Raw genomic sequence first — 19,875 nt, 5'->3', positions numbered from 1 at the left:
TTGGCAACCCACTATTTACCTGGAATTTATAAATAAATTTAAAATTTTCTAGCAATATGGACACCAAAAAGTTAGATTTAGAATTTTCGAATTTTGTATTACTTATCACAAAAGGTAAAATATATAAGAATATATATATTCTTATATATATATTCTTTTTTTTAAGAATTGTATTAAATGGACAACTGAACTTTAGCTAAGAATAATTATATGCTGGTGTACTTTCTAAGTTGTGATTATTTCTAGTATGCCCATTTTAAATTATAGTCATTGTAATTTCTGGATTGTCTACAGTTGGAAAGTCTACTTACTAGTCTATTAATTTTATGAAGCTTCTAACAAATTGTTCAAACACTTAAGTTTCCCCATATGCAAAATGAGAATAAGTCTACTGGTAAGCATTTCTAGGAAGATTTTAATTGATATCATCTGTATCACTGTTGCCACATAGTATTAAACAAGGCAATCAGAGTCCTGCAAAAAGTTAACATTCAGTTAAATCTGGAGGTATTGCAATAACAATATAAGCCCCAAAATAATAAAAATAAAACTCCAAAGTGCTTAATAATTATTAACACAAATTTTTTCATAAACATAATCTTTAAAAATAATAAGTCTGGTTCCTGTTGCTTATAATTTCAAGTGGCAGAAATGTAAAGATGTGATTTTGTTGTTTTCGTTTCCCTTTTTTTTTTTTTGAAAAGCAGAATTCTATGTAGTATATAGTGAAATGAAATGGCAAATGGTATAATCTTAGGAAATTCCAGCCCTATCAAAATCATATCAAAACCATGTAAAATCACATAAAAACATTTGAAATTATCTCCTATTTTGGGATAACCTTTTAAAAAATTAGTTCAATAAACTGATTCTTAACTTATGTAGGTTTATAAATTCTTTTGGTCTTTTTCCTAGGTCCAACAAATTGATAGTCACTGTTATTCCAAATACGATAGAGTGAATAAAACTGTACATTGTAAAGATCTTGAAAATGTGTTACATACAATTAGACAATTTTGTGGAGACTCCTGAACTTTTAAATTCTTTCTTGCTCGCCAGCAACTCTATTAAGCTGTAGGTGAAACACATTAAAGGCCTTAAATTTGAAACCTGGAACTTAGCTGACCTTGGCTTGAATCCTGACCCCACCACTTACTACTTTAGTATCTAGTGGTAGATCCTTTAACCTTTCAGAATCTGTTTCCTCAGGTAGAACGATGAATAACAATACCAGTCTAGAACCTGAATGAAGCCAGAATATTACACTGACTAGCACACTGTTAGTGCTAAATAAATACCGTTTCATTCTCAGCTCTCCTTGAGTGCTAGCAAACCCCAGTTTGACTATTTGGGGAGAGACTCTTTTTGTTTTTGTTTTTTAATCTAGTTACAGGATGTTTTTTGACTCTTTATAGCAACTTCCTTTAAAAGTAATCCATCAATGCGTTTACTGAGCTACATAGTATTAACTTTAACGGAGTAATAACCAGTGAACTAGTTTAATGAAGAGTATTAGCAGATTTAAACAAATTAATGAAAAGCTATTTCAGTGCAGTTTCTGGTATTACTCATCTTAATTTTTTTACTAACAGATGATTACTATCTTCTCCCGATTATTGCACATAGAGACGATTGTATTTAATTATGGTATTGTTTAGGTGGGTTAATCTTTAACTTGAAGTAAAATATATTGACAGGGTAAAATGAAAGGTTTGAAACAGTGCAAGTCGAAAACATGGTCAAGCAAGAAACGGAATTACCGTAATTCATGGTCAGAAGATTGATTAGAACGCCTTTGCCTTCAAGAATTAGATTCTCTGCAGAATGAAGGTGCTAGAGAAATTAACAAAGGCGAGAACACCGGAGTATGGTGTTAAACCATCATGATAATCAGAAGGCTCAGAAAGGCTTGAAACTTCATCGCAGAGAGGATTTTCTTTTTACCTTCCCTGCCTCCTCCCGCAATTAATGCCATTTAATATACACTGTCAATTATTTTTGAAGGGAAAATATGCCTTAAAGCAGCTCTCGATAGGTTACTGACATGCCCCACAAATGTCATTCCACCTCAAACCCCTTCCAAAACCCAACAATCACTTTTAAGCCTAATTCGGGGCACTTTCGTGCTTCACTAAAGCCAGGTCTTCGAGGCAGGCGCATCAGTACACTTATTCCACATCCTCCTGAAAATCAGCAATTTCAGTGCTAAGACAGAGAAGCGACTAGCTATTTGTTTCTAATTTAAAACCAAGCGATTTCCAAAAACGATTCGAGACAATTTTCAATGTTTTCAACTACGCAGTTGCTCATTTCTACAATTCACGTCAAGTAACCCCTCTCCTCTCCGCCCGCGCCTTTCACCTCCCACCACCCAGGGCCCTAGACCCTCTGCGGCCGCCCCTGGCTTCGCTCAGCTTAAAGGGCCGGGCGCGCTTCTACGAGCTTCGGTGCGCACGACTTCGCCACTCTCCGTAGCCTCTACAGCCAGAGCGGTCAACCAATGGCCGCCTAGTCTCGTACTCATCGTCCCGCCTTCCGGTTCCACTGAAGCCAATAGAAAGAGCCCTCTAACAACAGAAGCCAATGGGAGGTCGGGGGCGGGCTTATCATTGGCTGCGGGCGTCCCGCAGTGCAGTCTGGGCCTCCCCCTCCGTTACCCTGGAGCCGAGGTCGCCGCGCCGTTGCAACCCAGGAGCTGACGTCCCTGCCCCTACCTTAGCCCCGTGTTGAAACTTTCCGCACCCCAGCCCCCTGAGCGCCCGCCCCGCAGCCGAGTCTGGCACCCCCTCTTTGGCGGCCAGACGCCGAGGCCCCGCGGACTGAAGGTAAGGAGGCGGGCGCCGCGTCCGCGTTGAGGAGGGGCGGGAGCGGTTTGGAGGTGGGCTTTGGGGTGGGCGTGGGGATAGGGGGGACTTGAGGGTGCGAGTTGAGGCCGGGCTGTGCGGGACCCGCCAAGCAGGTTGGGGGCGTGCGAGTGGAGTTGTTAAAGGATTAGGGATGGAGGAGGACTGGGGGACGCGGGGAGAAAGAAAGTCCTCGGAAAACAAATCTGGAGCCCGGCGGCTGGGAGGGGGTTGGGCGGAGGGGAGATTGACCGAGAGATGGGGGATTGGGAAGTTAGGATGAGAACGAGTTCGGGAGGGGTTGCTTTGGGAGATCAGGCAAAGAAGGAAGGGAGCGCCTTGCAGGAGGATCTAGAGAAGGGGTTCGGAGTTATTAGAAAGCCCTAGGGGCCTGCAGACACTGAAGATGGGAAAGGAGGGACGGGGCAAGAAGGGGAAGGAGGCTGTGAGGCTCTTTGTAGCCCTGGAATTAATAAATGATAGGAAGTTAAGACTGATTAGAGTGGAACGGCTCTTTGGTGCAGGCTGTGAAATTTTTACACATCCTTCAGAGATGGGATGAGAGGAGGGGAGAGTTGGCAAAAAAAAAAAAAAAAGTGCCTTCTTGGCATCGGTGAATCGGAGTGGGTGCTCAGATACTTGGCGTTTTAAGTCGGCAGGACCACGGGGTAGTGTTTAACAGTAGTGAAGAGCACGGGTCCAGTTCACCTGAGCTTAATCCCCTCTCACTGACTTCCACCTGAGCTTAACCCCCTCTCATTGACTTCCAGCTGAGCTTAAACCCCTCTCATTGACTTTCACCTGAGTTTAAACCTCTCATTCACTTTGTGGCCTCAGACAAACCACAACTATCAATTAGTAACAAATTGGGAATTAAGCAGGAGAGTCATGCTGTCTGATCTCTTTGTCAAGTTTCAATAGGTTTCTCTAACTGGGGCAACAAAAATGAAAGCAGGATATCAGTTAGGAGGCTGTTGTAGAAGTTCAAGTGAGAAAAGATGGTGGCTTGGACCAGGGCAGTTGCAGTGGGGATGGTAAGAAATCATCAAATGTGGAGTATATTTTGGAGATAAAACAGCCTGGTTTTACAGATGGTTTGGTTGTGGGATGTGAGAGTAAGAAGGAATCCGGGATGATCCTTAGATTTGTGAAATGGATAATTTAGTAGATGGAAATGCCATTTAATGTGATCAGAAAAATAGGAAAGAGTGGATAGGAGTAGAAAGGGGATAGATCATGATTTTGTGCTGGCATGTAAGGTTGAAATGATGTTTAGATACCTAGCTGGAGTTGTCACATAGGAAGGTGAATATATGAATCCGAAAGGCAGGGTAAATGAAGTCTAGGTGAGATCACCTAAGGAGAGAGCGTAGATAAAAGAAAAGAGGGCCAAATATGTGGTGCCTTGTGTACTCCAACCTTTAGAGGTCAGGAAGAGGAGGCGGAGTCAACAAAGAAGACTGGGAACAGACAGCCAATGAGGTAATGAGAAAACCAGGAAGGCAGGTGGCTATGGAAGTTAAGTAAGAAAAGAGAGTGTTGTAGGCAGGAGGGACTGGTCAGTCTCGTCCAATGCTGCTGGGGGGTCAGGGGTGAAGAGGACAGAAAATTGGTTCTTGGATTTCACCAGGCTGAATGTCACTGTCTCTTTTGACAAAAGCTATTTCAGCGGAATGGTCGGGATGAAAACCTGACTAGTGTGGATTCAGAAAAACATTGTTGGAAAGGAAGTAGAGATGACATTCTAGATTATAAATTACTCTTCGAAAACTTTTACTGGAAAATTGGAGTGGAGAAATTGGGTTGTAGATGCAATAGGCCATGGAGTCAAGCAGCAGCTTTACTAGAACCTCTTTGTTGATTGGAATGATCCTGTAGAGAGGGCAGAATTGCAGGAGCACAGTCCTTGAGATGGAGAGGAGTGGGAAGGAAGACAGGTGAAAAGTTTAGCTCTAAAAAGGAGCAGAAATGCTGCTTCAGTTTTAGTAGGGGGAGCGCCACACTACGGAATAGATACACATGGAGGTGGCTTTAAAGATGAGGTAGTTCTCATCGATGGTTGGTATTGAAATATTGAATAGGTCCCTCAACCAAGAGTCAGAAAACTTGTAGTCCATTTCCAGTTTTACTAACTTAGGTCTGTGACCTTAGATAAGTTGGGATCTTGGGTAAGTCACTTTGTTTTTCTGGGTCTTAGTTTCCTTAATCTATTCAAAGAAAGGAGTGATTTCCCAGGGTTCCTTCCAGTGCTAAATTGTTATGTAATCTTATTGAACTATAGTAGTTCATTTGTTTTTACTTCGTAAAAACATTATTAGTTATTATTCTAATAGTTGTCTTACCTCATCTTTATCCATTTCTTCCTTTCATATTTTGGTCTAATATTTCATGCATTTTCTTTTTTCTTTAACTTGTTAACTTTTGTTTTCCTGTTTGCTTGTTTGAACAGTTTTTCTGGCAGCCACTGACAGCCAGGCAACGGTGTTCTTACAAGGACTAAGGACTAATTTTATAAAGGAAAATTTTCACAAGTGTCTAAATTTCCATTTTCTAGGAAGGCTTAGATCTTTGGGTTGCTTTATTTTCTAAGGAATGCTTGTTTGTTGTCATGAAGGTTTGTAACATAATATGGGATTAGAAATACCTACCTTATTTCAGCATAGATCCTAAGTAATCATAAGTTTGGCAAAGGTAACAAAATGTTCTCTAGCATTCCTGGGACTATTCTTCTCCTTTTTTTAAATTTAATTTTTTATTTTATATTGGAGTATAGTTGATTTACAATGTAGTGTTAGTTTCAGGTGTACAGCAAAGTGATTCAGTCATACATATATCCATTCTTTTTCGGGTTCTTTTCCCACATAGGTTATTACAGAATATTGAGTAGAGTTCCCTGTGCTGTATACTAGGTCCTTGTGGATTATCTGTTTTATATATGGTAGTGTGTATGTGTTAATCCCAAACTCCTAATTTATCCCTCGCCCACACAACGTTTCCCCTTTGGTAACCATAAGTTTATTTTCTATTTTTGAAGCCTATGAGTCTGTTTCTGTTTTGTAAATAAGTTCATTTGTATCATTTTTTTTTTAGAGTCCACATATAAGTGATGTCATATGATACTTGTCTTTCTCTGTCTGACTTATTTCACTTAGTATGATAATCTCTAGGTCCATCCATGTTGCTGCAAATGGCATTATTTCCTTCTTTTTATGGCTGAGTAATATTCCATTGTATATATGTACCACATCTTCTTCATCCATTCCTCTGCTGATGGACATTTAGGTTGCTTCCATGTCCTGGCTGTTATAAATAGTGCTGCAGTGAACATTGGGGCGCCTGTATCTTTTTGAATTATGGTTTTCTCCACATATATGTCCTGGGGGCTGTTCTTGAATTTATCACTTTTAAAGTGTTCTCGTGTAATTAACATGTAATATTTTCAGGGAATATATAAAGGATACATACATAATTTATTGTGACTGTTTTTTCTAATCGTCTCTCTTTGATGGAAGAGCCAGACGCTGCTCTAAAAGAACTCATAGTGTATTTTTGCTCATTTTAGTTTCCTCATTGTCTAAAATGGCGTCTGTATCATCAGTAATTTTTGTTGACTGAATAAGTGTATGAATTGAATAGTAGTTTCATGAACTTTGGAAAAGTGATTGCTTATATCAAGTTGTCTTGAAAGGTCGAGAATAATTGTTATGAATAATTAGCCTAAAGATGACTTATATTTGCTGTTAAAGATATAGATCTGACCATATGTATTTGTCTCTTCTACTTGGAGACAACATTAAAATCATATTAAAGAAAAAAGGGAATAAACGTATAACATTGTAAGAATGATAGAATACTCTCAGTAGACGAGAGATAACAACACATTTCTGAAACATGAAAGAAATGACGGGTGGAATAGATTAGAACAGAACTATGTCCCAAGATATTCAAGAGGGAACTGCAGCAAAGAAATATTCTGATATATCCAACAGAGTCTCAGAGTATCTTGGGATTTAAAAAGTCAGAAAAGAAAATTGAAAATGGGGAGGAAGAATAATTAAAAAACTATAAATGGAATAGTTGTGCCTCCTTTTCCACCCAAGCTCATGCACAGCGACCGTCAGTGTAATACTCTCTGCCCTTCACCCCTCACTCTCTTTCCCATCAAAAAACATAGAAGTAATTTCTCCTGGAAATAAAAACAAAGATGACACTAAAGAAGAAGTAGAGTTGCCATGGTGGACATTTGTGTTTGGAGATAATCCCTTCTCATTGCTAACTTTTAGGGAGTCCCCAGCATAATGACTGATTCTTTGCTGTTCATCCTAAAGCAACATGTGCCTGTCAGGAGGCCCCGCTCACATGTACATGGTTTCTGTTCATTCTTTTTCTTCTTTCCTAAATATCAGTGGGTGACTAAAAATTATCTTCAAAGAAATAAAATCAGCAGTGTATAAAAAAACGTAAGATGAACAAACTGAAAAACTGTAACTGTGTGAAACGAAGATAATTTATGGATCAGAAGAGACCTTAAAACAAGCAAAATCTCTATTTAGTGTTCTTGGGAAAGAGAATGTATTGCCTCATTAAAGTAAGAACAGAATAATTATTTTAAAAAATCAGAACAAGAAAGAGTTCTTGCAAATTAAGATGTTTGCACAAATTAAAAAAAAAAATTCCTGGATGATTTAGAAGATAGAGTGAGTAAATGTCTTTGAAAATAGTCCAAAAAGACAAAGAGAGCAAGTCTGTTATTTAACCAGTAGAAGTTTCAAAAAGAGTAAAGGAAGAGTCAGTTATCAAAAAAGAAACCTAAGAACATTTCTCGTGCTTAAAGACACAAGTTTCCACATTAAAAGGAAGAGGGAAAGAAAAGGGCAACACAATGAAAACAGAACCACACCTACGTACATCATTGTGACATTTCAATATAGCAAGAGGGAAGATCCTAAAAGTTCCTAGGGAGTTAAAAAAAAAAAAGATTACCTATGAAGAATGAGAATCAGATGAACATAACTAGAGTGTGAACTCCATAAGGGCAGGGATCTTTCGTTACTGTTTTTTCATTACTGTTGCATAGTGAGAGCTCAAGAAAAGTATATGTTGAGTAAAAGAATGACTGTCACATCTCATAAGCAGCTCTGAGGGTTTAGAAGACAGTGGAGCAGTGTCTCCAAAGTTCTGAGAGAGTCACTTAGAATTTGGAACCTATGAAAACTATCAAGTATGAGGCAAAATAAAGACATTCTCAGGCATGCAAAGACTCAGAACTTTTACCTCGGATAACCCTTTCGGAAGAAGCTGCTTGAGGATATGGAGCAATAAAATACAATGAAAACTAATAAAGACGATGACATGGGCCACTAGAAATGGTAGATTAACTCAGAAGTACGGTAAAAGTTATTCCAGAATGACAGTGGTGCAGCGGGTAGAAAGTTATTGGTTTACATTAGAATAGGAAATTACTGGTCTCCAAGAAAAATGTCTTTTAGGAGGAAGAATAATGGATTTCAGGCTATAGATAGAATGACTAAGAAACTGATAGATATCAGTGATGTGATAAGAAGGATGCTTTTTCCTCTCAAGAAAAAAGGACAATTAGGAATTCTAGAGAAAAACCTCTGTGTAACCAACATGTAGTTGCATGTTGCAGCCATTTAAAATGAGGTGTGAGTTAAATCCTCATCTTTCGTAGTCTAAAATTGCTAATTCAAGAAATAGTATAAGCACAGTACTATATATAAAATAGATTAGCAACAAGGACCTACTGTATAGCACAGGAAACTATACTCAATTTTTGTAATAACCTATAAGGGAAAAGAATATGAAAAGGAATATATATATATAGATACACATAAGTGAATCACTGTGCTGTACATCTGAAACTAACACAATATTATAAATCAACTATACTTCAATTAAAAAAAATAGTATAAGCAAAAAGTATAAGCCATTAAAATAGTTGTCCCAGGAAACAGGATTTGGATAACAGGGCAATGGATATTTCCTTTTTTTTTTTTAAATATGTATATGTTTGGGGCAGGGGTTGGGGAGAGAGCTAGTGTTGGTGTATATGAGATGAATGGCAGGTAATGTTTTTGTGGATTCTTACCCTTCGCAAGAAAAAGTTAGGTGGGACCCCTGACTTACATGGGATAGGTCATAGGAAGCTACTGCTGCTATGTGCATATAAACAGAAATAATCTTCATCCATATCATATAATCAACTTTTAATTATACTGTTAAAACTGAAAGTCTTTGACAAAGAGTATTAATCAGAATTTACTGAGCATCTTGTATGTTTGAATTGTAATATACAATTATTGATATTTACCAAGTGCTTATTGTGTGATAGTTATTGAATTATCCCATTTAATTGTCACAACAATTCTTTAAGGAAGTTACCATTATTATTTCCACTTTACAGATGAGAAAATTGAGATTTAGATTTAGATTGAGAAGTTAGGTGGCTTCTCCAGGTTTGCACAGCTAATAAGTGATAGAGCCACTTAATTGCTTTAATCCATCATCCTTTTTTCCTAGACAGTTTTTTAAATGTGTAAATATTTTCTGTCATGATTGCAAAGTGAAAGATTCAGACTGATTTATATATTTTTTAATATTAATACTTGTTGCTGATTTCAGATCAGATAGCTAATTGTAACAGAGACTGAGATTGCCAGGCACTAATAATCTACCAGGAAGTAAAACAAAATTCTAAGTTTGTTTGCTTGATTTTGAAAAAATCTTTTTTGTTAAGGAAAATTTGAAACAATATGAAAGCAGAGGTAGAATAGTGAAGCTGCAAGTCTCCACAGTTTTTACATAGTTTTATTAACTCATGGCCAGTCTTATTTAATCTCTACTTTTACCTCCTTCCCCTTGGATTATTTTGAAGCAAACCCCAGACATTATTTAATTTTACCTATAAATATCTCAACATCTACCTCTGAAATATAAGGACTCTTTAAATAAAGTAATCACAATATCATGATCTCACCTAAAGCAATAGCAATTCCTTAATGTCATTAAATATCCAGTCAGTGTTTAAATTATCTTATAATTTTCTTTTATATAATTTGTTTGAATCAAGATTGAAGCAAGGCTCATAGATTGCAATTGTTTGTTTTCCTTAAGACTTTTAAAAAATATAGAAACCTTCTCGCCATCTCTTCTTTTCCTGCTTGCAATTTATGCGTTAAAGAAGCCAGTTTGTCCTATAGGATTTGCCACAGTGTGGATTTTGCTAATTGCTTCCTTGTACCTCTGTCCCCTGTATTTTCTATAAATTGTCATTTCAGTTTAGAAGTTTGACCAGAATCAGATTTTATTTTTCTTGTAGGAGGAGCCGATTACTTCAGAGGTATCCTTGTCCTATCTGGAAGGCACACAGTGTCTGATTATTTCTTTTCTATGGTGTTAGCAGCCATTAGTGAGCACTGTCTACTTTCATTATTTCGTTAGTGGCTACAAAGTGGCAGTATTCTAATTCTGTCATTCTGATATTCCCTTTTTAATTTATTAGCTAGAATAATTCTGTAAAGAAACAAACTTTTTGGCCAACCCAATACTTCCCCTTATCTACTGTTTTGTTATTTTAAGGTACAGCTCCTAACAGTATAGGTAGGATACATGTTTGATTTTTTTCTCTTTATGTATCAATTTCATATGAATGAGTTGGTTGCCTAGTGTCTTTCAGAGGTAACTAATTAGTTTTTTTAAAATAACATATGACCTCATGAATTTAAACATATTTGATGTGTCTTAATCCTTTGCTGATATAATTCTTATTGACGATGCAATTGTCCCACTGTTGGCTAGTCGGAGCTTCTTGGAGTGCGCTCCCAAGCCCTTCTGATGCTCCATCAGGAGTGCCTCACAGCTTTCTCGCTCTCTAGTATGACCAAATTTCTAGATTTTTAGATTCATCTTGTATGTTTCCTCTCTTAGATGTGGAATAAGACGTTTTACAAGGAGTTCTAGTTTCTTCTAAGGGAAACGGTATTTAGACACTACATTTGAGTGCTGGGAATGTTTGTTGCTATTAATTCGTTTCTTGCTTCTAGGGTTTTTCAGTGGACAGAGCTGGGAAACAGTGTTTTTTTTTTTTTTTAATGTAAAATCCGTTATAAATTCATACTGATACTCAAAATTCACCTTTTGGGCTCCAGAATTTTAAAACTCGTATTGGCTTATACTTGTTTGTTTTAGAAAATTCTAATACCTAACCGAACCAATGTAATTACTTGTTTGCTTTATCTCACAGTGCACATGTAGTAGCCTGAGAATAACAATGCCAACAATGTGATTATTGAAACTAGTTTTTAGAAAAATTTTGTACTTTTTTGTCAGTAGGATATATCTCACTAGGGATTGTGTTTTAAAGTCATTAGAATTGGTTAATCTGTGTGGTTTTGCCACCAACTGTATATATAGTTACATTTATTTGTTTCATTTTCTTTGGATTCGTAGGAAATGCTTTTTAAAAATCTAATTTCTAAAAATTATTATTTCCAAAGTTGAGTCTACAAAAGTTATAAAGAAGTCTAACTCCTATCCCTATCCCTGAACTCTGCTTCCTGCTTTCCTCTACAGCTATACTGTCCAATCAGCTAACCACTAGTGCATGTGGCTTTTAACATTTAAATTAATTAAAATTCAGCATAATTAAAAGTTAGTTCTTCATTCACACTTGCCACATTTTAGGTGTTCAGTAGCTACATGTGGCTAGCTATCATACTGAACAGATTTTAGAACATTTCCATTCTTGCTGAATGTTCTGTTGGACAGCCCTGCCCTAGAGAACCCATTGTTTGTTCATTATTTAATTTGTTCTTCTACTTTTTAAAAATATAAAAAGTTGTGTATATAAATTTATAACCCTCCTTCATTCAATGGTAGCGTACTATACATGCTTTTCTCCCTCTTCCTTTTCTTAATCTAGAGATCACTTCAGACTGCAGAGAATATACAGAGGTAATCCGCATTCCTTTAATAGCTTCATAGTACTGTACTTCACTGTGTGGAGGTTTACAGTGTATGCAGCCAGTTCCCTATTGATGGTCATTTTGATTGTTTTAGTCCTTTGCCCCTACAAAAGTGCTACATGAATAGTAGTAGTGCTACCTTGTGCATGTGTCATTTTCATTTATTACTAGTATATACTTTTAACACTAATTTCATCAATGGGCTTTTCATTTCTTGTAAATATTAAGAACAATTATAATTATAAAAGTAATCCAATTCCAGACGTTATTTTGGTATATTATGTATACCTTGGTTTGCAATTTTTTTTCAGTTCCTGAGTTCAGTTAAAAAGAATACTCAGTGTTTTCAGTATTTTTCAATGACTGTGTGTAGTTGAGATCATATTTATACACCAGTTTGAATTTTTCTTTTTACTGTAATAGTATAAGCATCTTCGTTGTTAACACAAACTTTCTGTAAACATTTCTAACAGTTGCATGATACTAGGCTATATTGATTTTTTCAATACTTTCCTTAATTTTGTTAGTTATTTTGCAGTGGTTAGATTAGGTTGCTTCCTTTTTTGTTTTTTTTTTTAATTGTACTGCATTAAATATTTGTGCATAAACTTTCCCCCTATTTTTAGGGTAATTTTCTTCGTATCCGGCAATGGAATTATCAGATCAAAGGTTAAAAGCATAATTAAAGTTTTAATATATTTTGCCAACTTTTTTCCCAGTATTTTCTTGACAGCCATTCTGGAAGCATTGAGTGTTGAGAAATCTGTGACAATTTGATAGGTTTAAAAATGGTATCTGAGGTTGAATGTTATTATGTGCCTATAGTTTGTATTGCTTGCTGTGGGTCTTAATATGTATTTGCCCATTTATCTTTGGACTTCATATTTTTCTTATGGCATGATATGAGGTATTTATTGTTAAGGGTGGTAACCATTTTTCTGTCGTGCTGCAAATGTTTTTTCATCAAGTGCTTTAATTTGATTAATTTTTTTACATACTTTCAGTTTTACATTTTTATGCAATTTTAGATATTTTTCTTTGGTTTTGTTAGCAGTCTTGTCCTTTACCACCATCCCCCAACACCCCACCCCCCAAAAAAGAAAGAAATTGGTGATTTGATCATAATTCACCTGTTAAAAATCAGCACTTGTGTTTATTTTAAATCTTAAGATTCAAGGGAGTCAAGTGCAGTTAACATTTATTCAGAAGCAAGTATATGTCAGGTACTTTACATGTTCTCTGTCTAGGCTATGACAGTTTGTCTTTTCTCCAAATACTGTAAACAACTGTGTGAAAATATAGATGAATTAAATTACAGCCTCTTTTAAAAATTATAAGCAGTATATTATTTTGCTTTTAGTATATTTCATTGTAATTAACTGTAGAAATCTATTTCATGAAATATGATGAGTTTCCTTCCCCCTTCCTTAATTGTAGGGGAAAAAGTGTATTTTCTGGTCCCTCCTGTGAATTGTGGACCACAGATACAGAGAGAAAACAAATTGCACATACATGAATATTATCCCCGGGATCTGAAGACTCTAAAAAATGCTCTTCAGGATTGCCATGGATTTTTCTGAAGAAAAGAATCTGTGAAATTATGTGAATAGAGGCCATTTTTCAAAGCCATGGGGGAAAGAGAAAGAAGTCCAGGTACTGGTAAAGAAAGTAAGGCAGGCAGACATTATTACTCTTACTGTTCATCTGATTTTGGAGCTACACCACAGTCTTCTGGCCGGTCATCGCTGGTCCATCCATCCTCACCGGCAAGTATTAAGGGAAAAAATCCTAAAAAACAAATTTCAGACAGCCAAATGCGTCATCAAGGTAAGCATCCTTTAAAAAAGTCCAGTAGATCTAGAAAATTCATTTTGAATGCTTAAGGAAAACATGTATGAATGAAACTCTTCTATTAATATGTATATGGATATGTGCATGGAAATGGGATGATTTACATTTAGAATAGGATATATTTTTATAAATGTTGCTTATGGTACTGTGTATTATCCTTTGTTATATTCAAAGTCATACGGTATACCAAAGAAAGAACCATAACTGAGGCTTCTCATTTTGTTTTCTCTTGTTCCTAAATAAATGATTATCTTGGAGTTTGTGAGGTACTGTAAAGGCAAAAAAACCACAAAAAGCCCCACAAAACACGTGGACCTTCCTTTATCTTCAATTTCAAAAAGTAGTGAGAAGCATTGATATAAAGTGGTTAAGGGGCATTTTTATAGATTGAGTAAAATTACTTTCCCTACTTATTACAAAAGTTCAAATTCAGCCTAGAATTGGAATTTGGGGCTTGGGTCCACCAGTCTGTTTTCTATTAAGCTGTGTTATAATGGAAACAACATAAATCATTAGAAATAATTTTTCTTACTAAAATGTTACTAGTCTGGAACTAGTTATTAATATATATTTGACGAGATAATGTTCTAGAAATCTCTTCTTCATCTTAATAAATCCCTGGTCAAGAAAACCCTGATGTGTACTTAGTAACAAAATATGTAAGGAGTATATCATAGAAAAGTAAGCTAAGGTAAATGAGGTTTTATAATATATGTTAATAAATACAGCACAATATAACAGCAGTAGCTTAGAATGGTAAGATTGCAAGGCAGGGAGTGGTAAGTTTGGGAGATGAAAAGGAAAACAGGGGCAAGGCAATGAAACACCTGGAATCTTGTGTTAAGATATTGACTGTTTCTGTACAGGAGAATAGTTAGCTATTGAAAAGTTTTATTCAGGAGTTTGATTAAATTTGCCTTTACAGATTTTTACTTTGAAAAGTAACATTTGCTTTTTTAGAAGAGTGTATGTTCCTTTTGAAAGCAGCCCTCTCATGGATCCCTGATCTAGCTTCCCAGGGATGTTGATACTTTGAACAATTTGGGTGCATTTTCTTCTTCTGTTTGTCTGTTTGTCCTGCAAGTACAATGCTGCAGGTTTCTTAGTCTCTTCCTCCAAATCTGTCTCAGTGCAGTTTTCTTGCTTTGATTTTGTGACTGAGAGCATGATCTGATATTAAACTTTTGCTATATAATTAAGAACAAACAGACCTTAGGATTGAACCTTAGAAAATGACTGTTTATTCCCAAGAAATCATTTACATACCTTGGGAATTACTGGCAAGAATACTTTTTCACTTGTTACCCAGAAGCAGTTTAGGAGGCTACCCAATTAAGGAGTCAGAACTTCTTACGCCTTATCTTATTTAAGAAGATAATTGAGAAAAAGCTATGAGAAACAGTTCTAGTATCACCCAGAAAAATTTCGGTTATTGTCTTCAATCTGACTTGTACTGTTTTCTGCTTTGCATTATCTTTTGAATTAAAATCTGTGGTAATTTGTCTACCTTAGATCAAACAACATAACCAAACTGATAACTTTCCTTAAACACTAAGTTAATTCCTTTTGGTTTAAGTCACAATCATCAGTGTAGACTAAATTAAGGAAAGAACAAATGTGATTAAAAAAGCATCTTTAACACTTGAATTTGTGGAATTTCATGTTTGATAACATATTCTTCCTCCTTTTAAATTTCAGCATGCTTTATTTGTGCTCTATCAGAAGTTATTTGTGCTCTATCAGAAGTAAAATTTGTGCTCTATCAGAAGTTATAATAAAATTTAATAATTTATACATCTTTGTGTATTACATATTACATACTTATTCTATTTCTTGTTTTATCAGTAATATAAACACTGAGTTTTTGGTAGATGCATAGTTTATCTTTGTTACATGTTTTTTAAATGAGTCATACCGTAATTTTAACACCTGATGGAAGGAAAAAAGCAGTTATTTGCCCACTCTCTTTTTGGTGGTGACTTAACAAGGGGGAGATGAAGAATGATATACACAACAATAAGTCATCTTTGTTCTGACTCCTATTAGCCCTGTATTTCATCTTGATAGTTTTAAAAATGAAAGAGGTAGATGAACGCTAAGAAATATTTTTGAGTTCTGGTTAAGTGTACTTTGTCTGTAGATGTACTAATAGAATATGCTAAAAATCAATGTTCAGATTTTTAGGATGTCAAAAGTTGGTTGTGGAAGCCCTTTCTGTCTGGCTAAATTGTTCAATAAAATATTAGTGGAAAATTTTTATCCTGATTCGTATAATATCTAGGCTTTAACTTTTCAAATTAAGTTTCCATTTGTATGAAGTCTTGTTTGCTGAGCAATATAATTTTATACATAAAAATCAGAGATTTGGAATGATTAACATTCTTCCTTATGTACAGTCATTTTTATGTATAAAGTTTCTGTCACTCCAAGAGCTGAATACATATTCTATAATAGCATATAGATACTAAAACTCTATTAATTCAGTATGTTGGGAAAGAAAGAGAATTGAAATGATGGGTGCTCCAATTTAAAACTGGAGCAATCTCTCCAATGGAAATATAATGCAAGTCACAAATGCAAGCCACATATACAATTTTTTACTGCCACATTTAAAAAGAAAAGCAGGTGGAATTAATTTTAATAATATATTTTATTTAACCCAACATATCCAGAATATTATCATTTCTAAATATAGTTAATATAAAACATAGTGTGTGGAATATTCTGCATTCCTTTTTTTTTTTTAAACTAAGTGTTTGAAATCTGGTATGTATTTCATAGTTACGGGGTATCTCAGTTTGGACCACCCACATTTCAAGTTTCTCAGTAGGCACATGTGGCTAGTGACTACTATATTGGATAGCATAGTTTCAGAGTTACAAGTAGGTTTTCCCTCATTTCTTTTTATTACCACTTCCTTTCATATATTCAAGCATTTATAGAGCTGCAATCCCGAATCAGTTACACATTCAAAATAGCTTCTATAAAACTTCCATCTCTTTAATGAAACTTTATAGTGTTAAATTGTAAATATTACTCTTACCCTTGTTTACATAATGAAATCAGGGTATCCATGGCTGGTAAAACGGGTAGGGAAACATTGGATTTTCTAGTTTTTCTTCATTTTTTTTTCCCTCTGGAATGCATTTCCTTCTTGAAAAAATGCAGTCACTTTGGAGATTAAAGTTCGTTATTCTCAACTGTGGCAGACTTCCAGATGCCTCTTTTAAAGGGCAGGTGCTTTGTATATTGAGGCTTAAGTTTAATGAACTTTTAGTAAAAAGAAAAAAAAAACATTCCAAATTTTTGTGAAATATTGTGATTAATGTGTATTAGTTAACTTTAAAGATTTCACATGCTTGTACTTTTTAGGGTGGAGTTTTTTGTTTATCTTGTTCTTAAATTATGCCAGATGTTTTTGATTCGAACATCACACAAAAGAAAGCCTCTGAGAAAGCATTTAGAATCACACCTGTACTGCTGAAGTGTTTTCTGTTTCCAATCACTGATACCTGGGATTAAGTTTTTGTCGCTGACAGAGAATATTTGTGGAGAACTTTCTGTTTTACATGCAAACTTCAGTTAATCCTCACGACAACAAATGAGTTGTTATCCTTATTCTGTGGGTAGGGAAGATAGACCTGGAAAAGGTTTAAGTTGAATTGCTCAAGGATTTATTAAGTGGTAAATCTGAGTCGCAAATCTTCTTGCTGTCATGTTGTCATCCTCTTTCCCCAAATAAAGATTTCTAACTAATTTAAAAAACCCATACATTTCCACATTTTAAATAATGATCCCAAATATCTTGGGACAAATGACTTGAGTATCACAATATTTTGTCCAGTATTTATTAGGCACCATGCTAGTGCTGACGGTGCCTGTGTTCAAATGCTGGCTGGCTATCTTATCTGTAAAGTTAAAAATGGTAAAATAATTCCCTATAAACTATGGGGATATTATTTTGCTGGATCAGAATATAATTCTTGAACTTTCTTAAAAGATTTCAAACCTTTCTTATAAAACCATTATATTAAGAGCTCTAGGTAAAACCTGATATCTAATTAAATATTGTAAAATCATTTTTTAAGGAAACAAGATAACTAAAGAATGTTGTGGATCCACTTGTGTTAGGATGAGTAAATAATACTACATCTGGTACAGCTTTCACTTTACATTATTACCGTTTCTTTTTTAGTCCCTAGGAAACCAAGCCCTAAGGGTCCACCAAACAGAAGGGGAGTCCCAGCGGGATTTCACTCCCGGGGCCTCAATAGGGAGCCACTTCGGAAAGATACTGATCTTGTTACAAAACGGGTTCTTTCTGCAAGACTGCTAAAAATCAATGAATTGCAGAATGAAGTAACTGAACTCCAGGTCAAGTTAGCTGAGCTGCTAAAAGAAAATAAGGCTTTGAAAAGGCTTCAGTATCGGCAGGAGAAAGCCCTGAATAAGTTTGAAGATACAGAAAATGAAATCTCACAACTTATTGCTCGTCATAACAATGAGATTACAGCACTCAAAGAACGCTTAAGAAAATCTCGAGAGAAAGAACGGGCAACTGAGAAAAGGGTGAAAGATACAGAAGGTGAACTATTTAGGACAAAACTTTCCTTACAGAAACTGAAAAAGATCTCTGAAGCTAGACACCTACCTGAACGAGATGACTTAGCAAAGAAACTCGTTTCAGCAGAGTTAAAATTAGATGACACCGAGAGAAGAATTAAGGTAAAATTTCTACAGTTTCTAATTGTGCTGTTTTGTGTTATTCTTCATTGGGCATTTAATGTGCTCTTTTAAGACTGCTTATTGCAGTTCTGCATTGCTTGGAAATGAAAACTATTTTTTTGATATTATCTTTCTGAGTAAGAGATTAGGAAAAACTTAAGATTTTATCTTTAAGAGCAAGATGTAAAAGATTGTGTACATTAATGGGCCACATGTTAATGGATATTTAATTCCATGGATCTTGACCATTTGGGGGAAATATACTATTTGATTATGTGATTGTTTCTCTGAAATTGAAAATGATACTATAAGAGCTATAGTGTCGAAAACTGACATTTTGGGGCCATTGTGTAAGAAATGCCACATGAATAATACTTTCTGTTTTTATTTCTTTGAACATTTGTGAAAGATATATTTTGAGACAGGGTGTGCCTCTACTCCCCCAAATAAAAACTGATGTGAGAGGTGGGTGGAATGATGTTGAGTTAATGGTCTGAGAATACAGCAGATCTTATAAAAATATTTTTTTCTTATAATTAGGAAAAGAGTACTACCCCATGACTGTTATATGGAAAACTTATATTAGATGATACCTGTGAGATACATACACACACCCACACCCACACACACACACACACACACACACACACACACATACACACATACATATATATCTCAAATCAAATATTATATTTTCCGCAAGTGACTAAGATCCACGGAGTTAAACATCCACTGAAATGTGGTGCTGTGTGTGTGTGTGTGTGTGTGTGTGTGTGTCTGTGTGTATCAAACAGAAGCCCTGAGTCAGGGCTTAGAATTACTTAGAATTGACAAAGTAGTTTAGAAAGCAAAGGTAGGGAAAAAGTATGAGAATAATGCCTGCTGTGAGAGCTCTCTGAGCAAGGGAATGTCAGAACTATAAATAAACTAGCTTTCTGCAGTGTATTAATTAGATGTTTTTAGTACATGGTATGATAATAGTACTTCGTAGTCTGTATAGTATGCCAGGCTCAATCTACCAATGCCATGCCCAGAGACAGTGACTTATTAAATGGAGTGTATATCAGTGACCAGAAAAAGTGCCTAGCTTATTCTCCAAAATTAGCAATCATTAACTTCTGTTTCAGTGCACAGAAGATATCTTATTGTATAGGTTCCACCAGTGATCAACTCGAACTTCAGAGCAACATACGAAAACTTTTTTTTAAGGACCACTTTCCTATGTAGTGGGGTGGGGGTAGGGATGGAAGCAACTATTGTCATAAACAAATAGCTGACATTTTAATGATTTTTAAAGGGAAGTATAAAATGTGCCACATAATGGATTTTAAAATTAGGAACCAAGAGCCCAGAATGCTAATTAATAAGTATGGTTGAAAACAACCCACACCTCTGTGCGTGTTTATATAAAACTAGAGAGAACACGGAGTTGCAGTACGCATGCACGCACACACACACACACACACATATAC

General features: G+C 35.6%; 1 protein-coding gene across 7 annotated transcripts in view; it reads left to right on the top strand.

Annotated features, from left to right (window-relative positions):
• Positions 1-19,875, top strand: part of LCA5 (lebercilin LCA5) — a 160,063-nt gene that overhangs the window by 81,100 nt on the left and 59,088 nt on the right. For 2 of the 7 annotated variants that reach the window (XM_060283367.2, XM_060283368.2), the window contains exons 3-5: positions 11,785-11,816; positions 13,265-13,654; positions 17,874-18,403. In XM_060283367.2, coding sequence (XP_060139350.1) covers positions 13,456-13,654; positions 17,874-18,403 — 729 coding nt within the window. In that variant the 5' untranslated portion in view covers positions 11,785-11,816; positions 13,265-13,455. Of the gene's footprint in view, positions 1-2,646; positions 2,826-11,701; positions 11,817-12,952; positions 13,655-17,873; positions 18,404-19,875 lie in introns of those variants that run through there. The other 5 variants (XM_030859353.3, XM_030859352.3, XM_060283369.1 and 2 more) reach the window with 5 other exon arrangements.

This window comes from Globicephala melas, chromosome 14, assembly GCF_963455315.2.
Source record: "Globicephala melas chromosome 14, mGloMel1.2, whole genome shotgun sequence".
Classification (NCBI taxonomy): Eukaryota; Metazoa; Chordata; class Mammalia; order Artiodactyla; family Delphinidae; genus Globicephala; species Globicephala melas.
The sequence above is the reverse complement of the archived record's forward strand: the minus strand, read 5'-3'. Positions and strand labels throughout refer to the sequence as shown.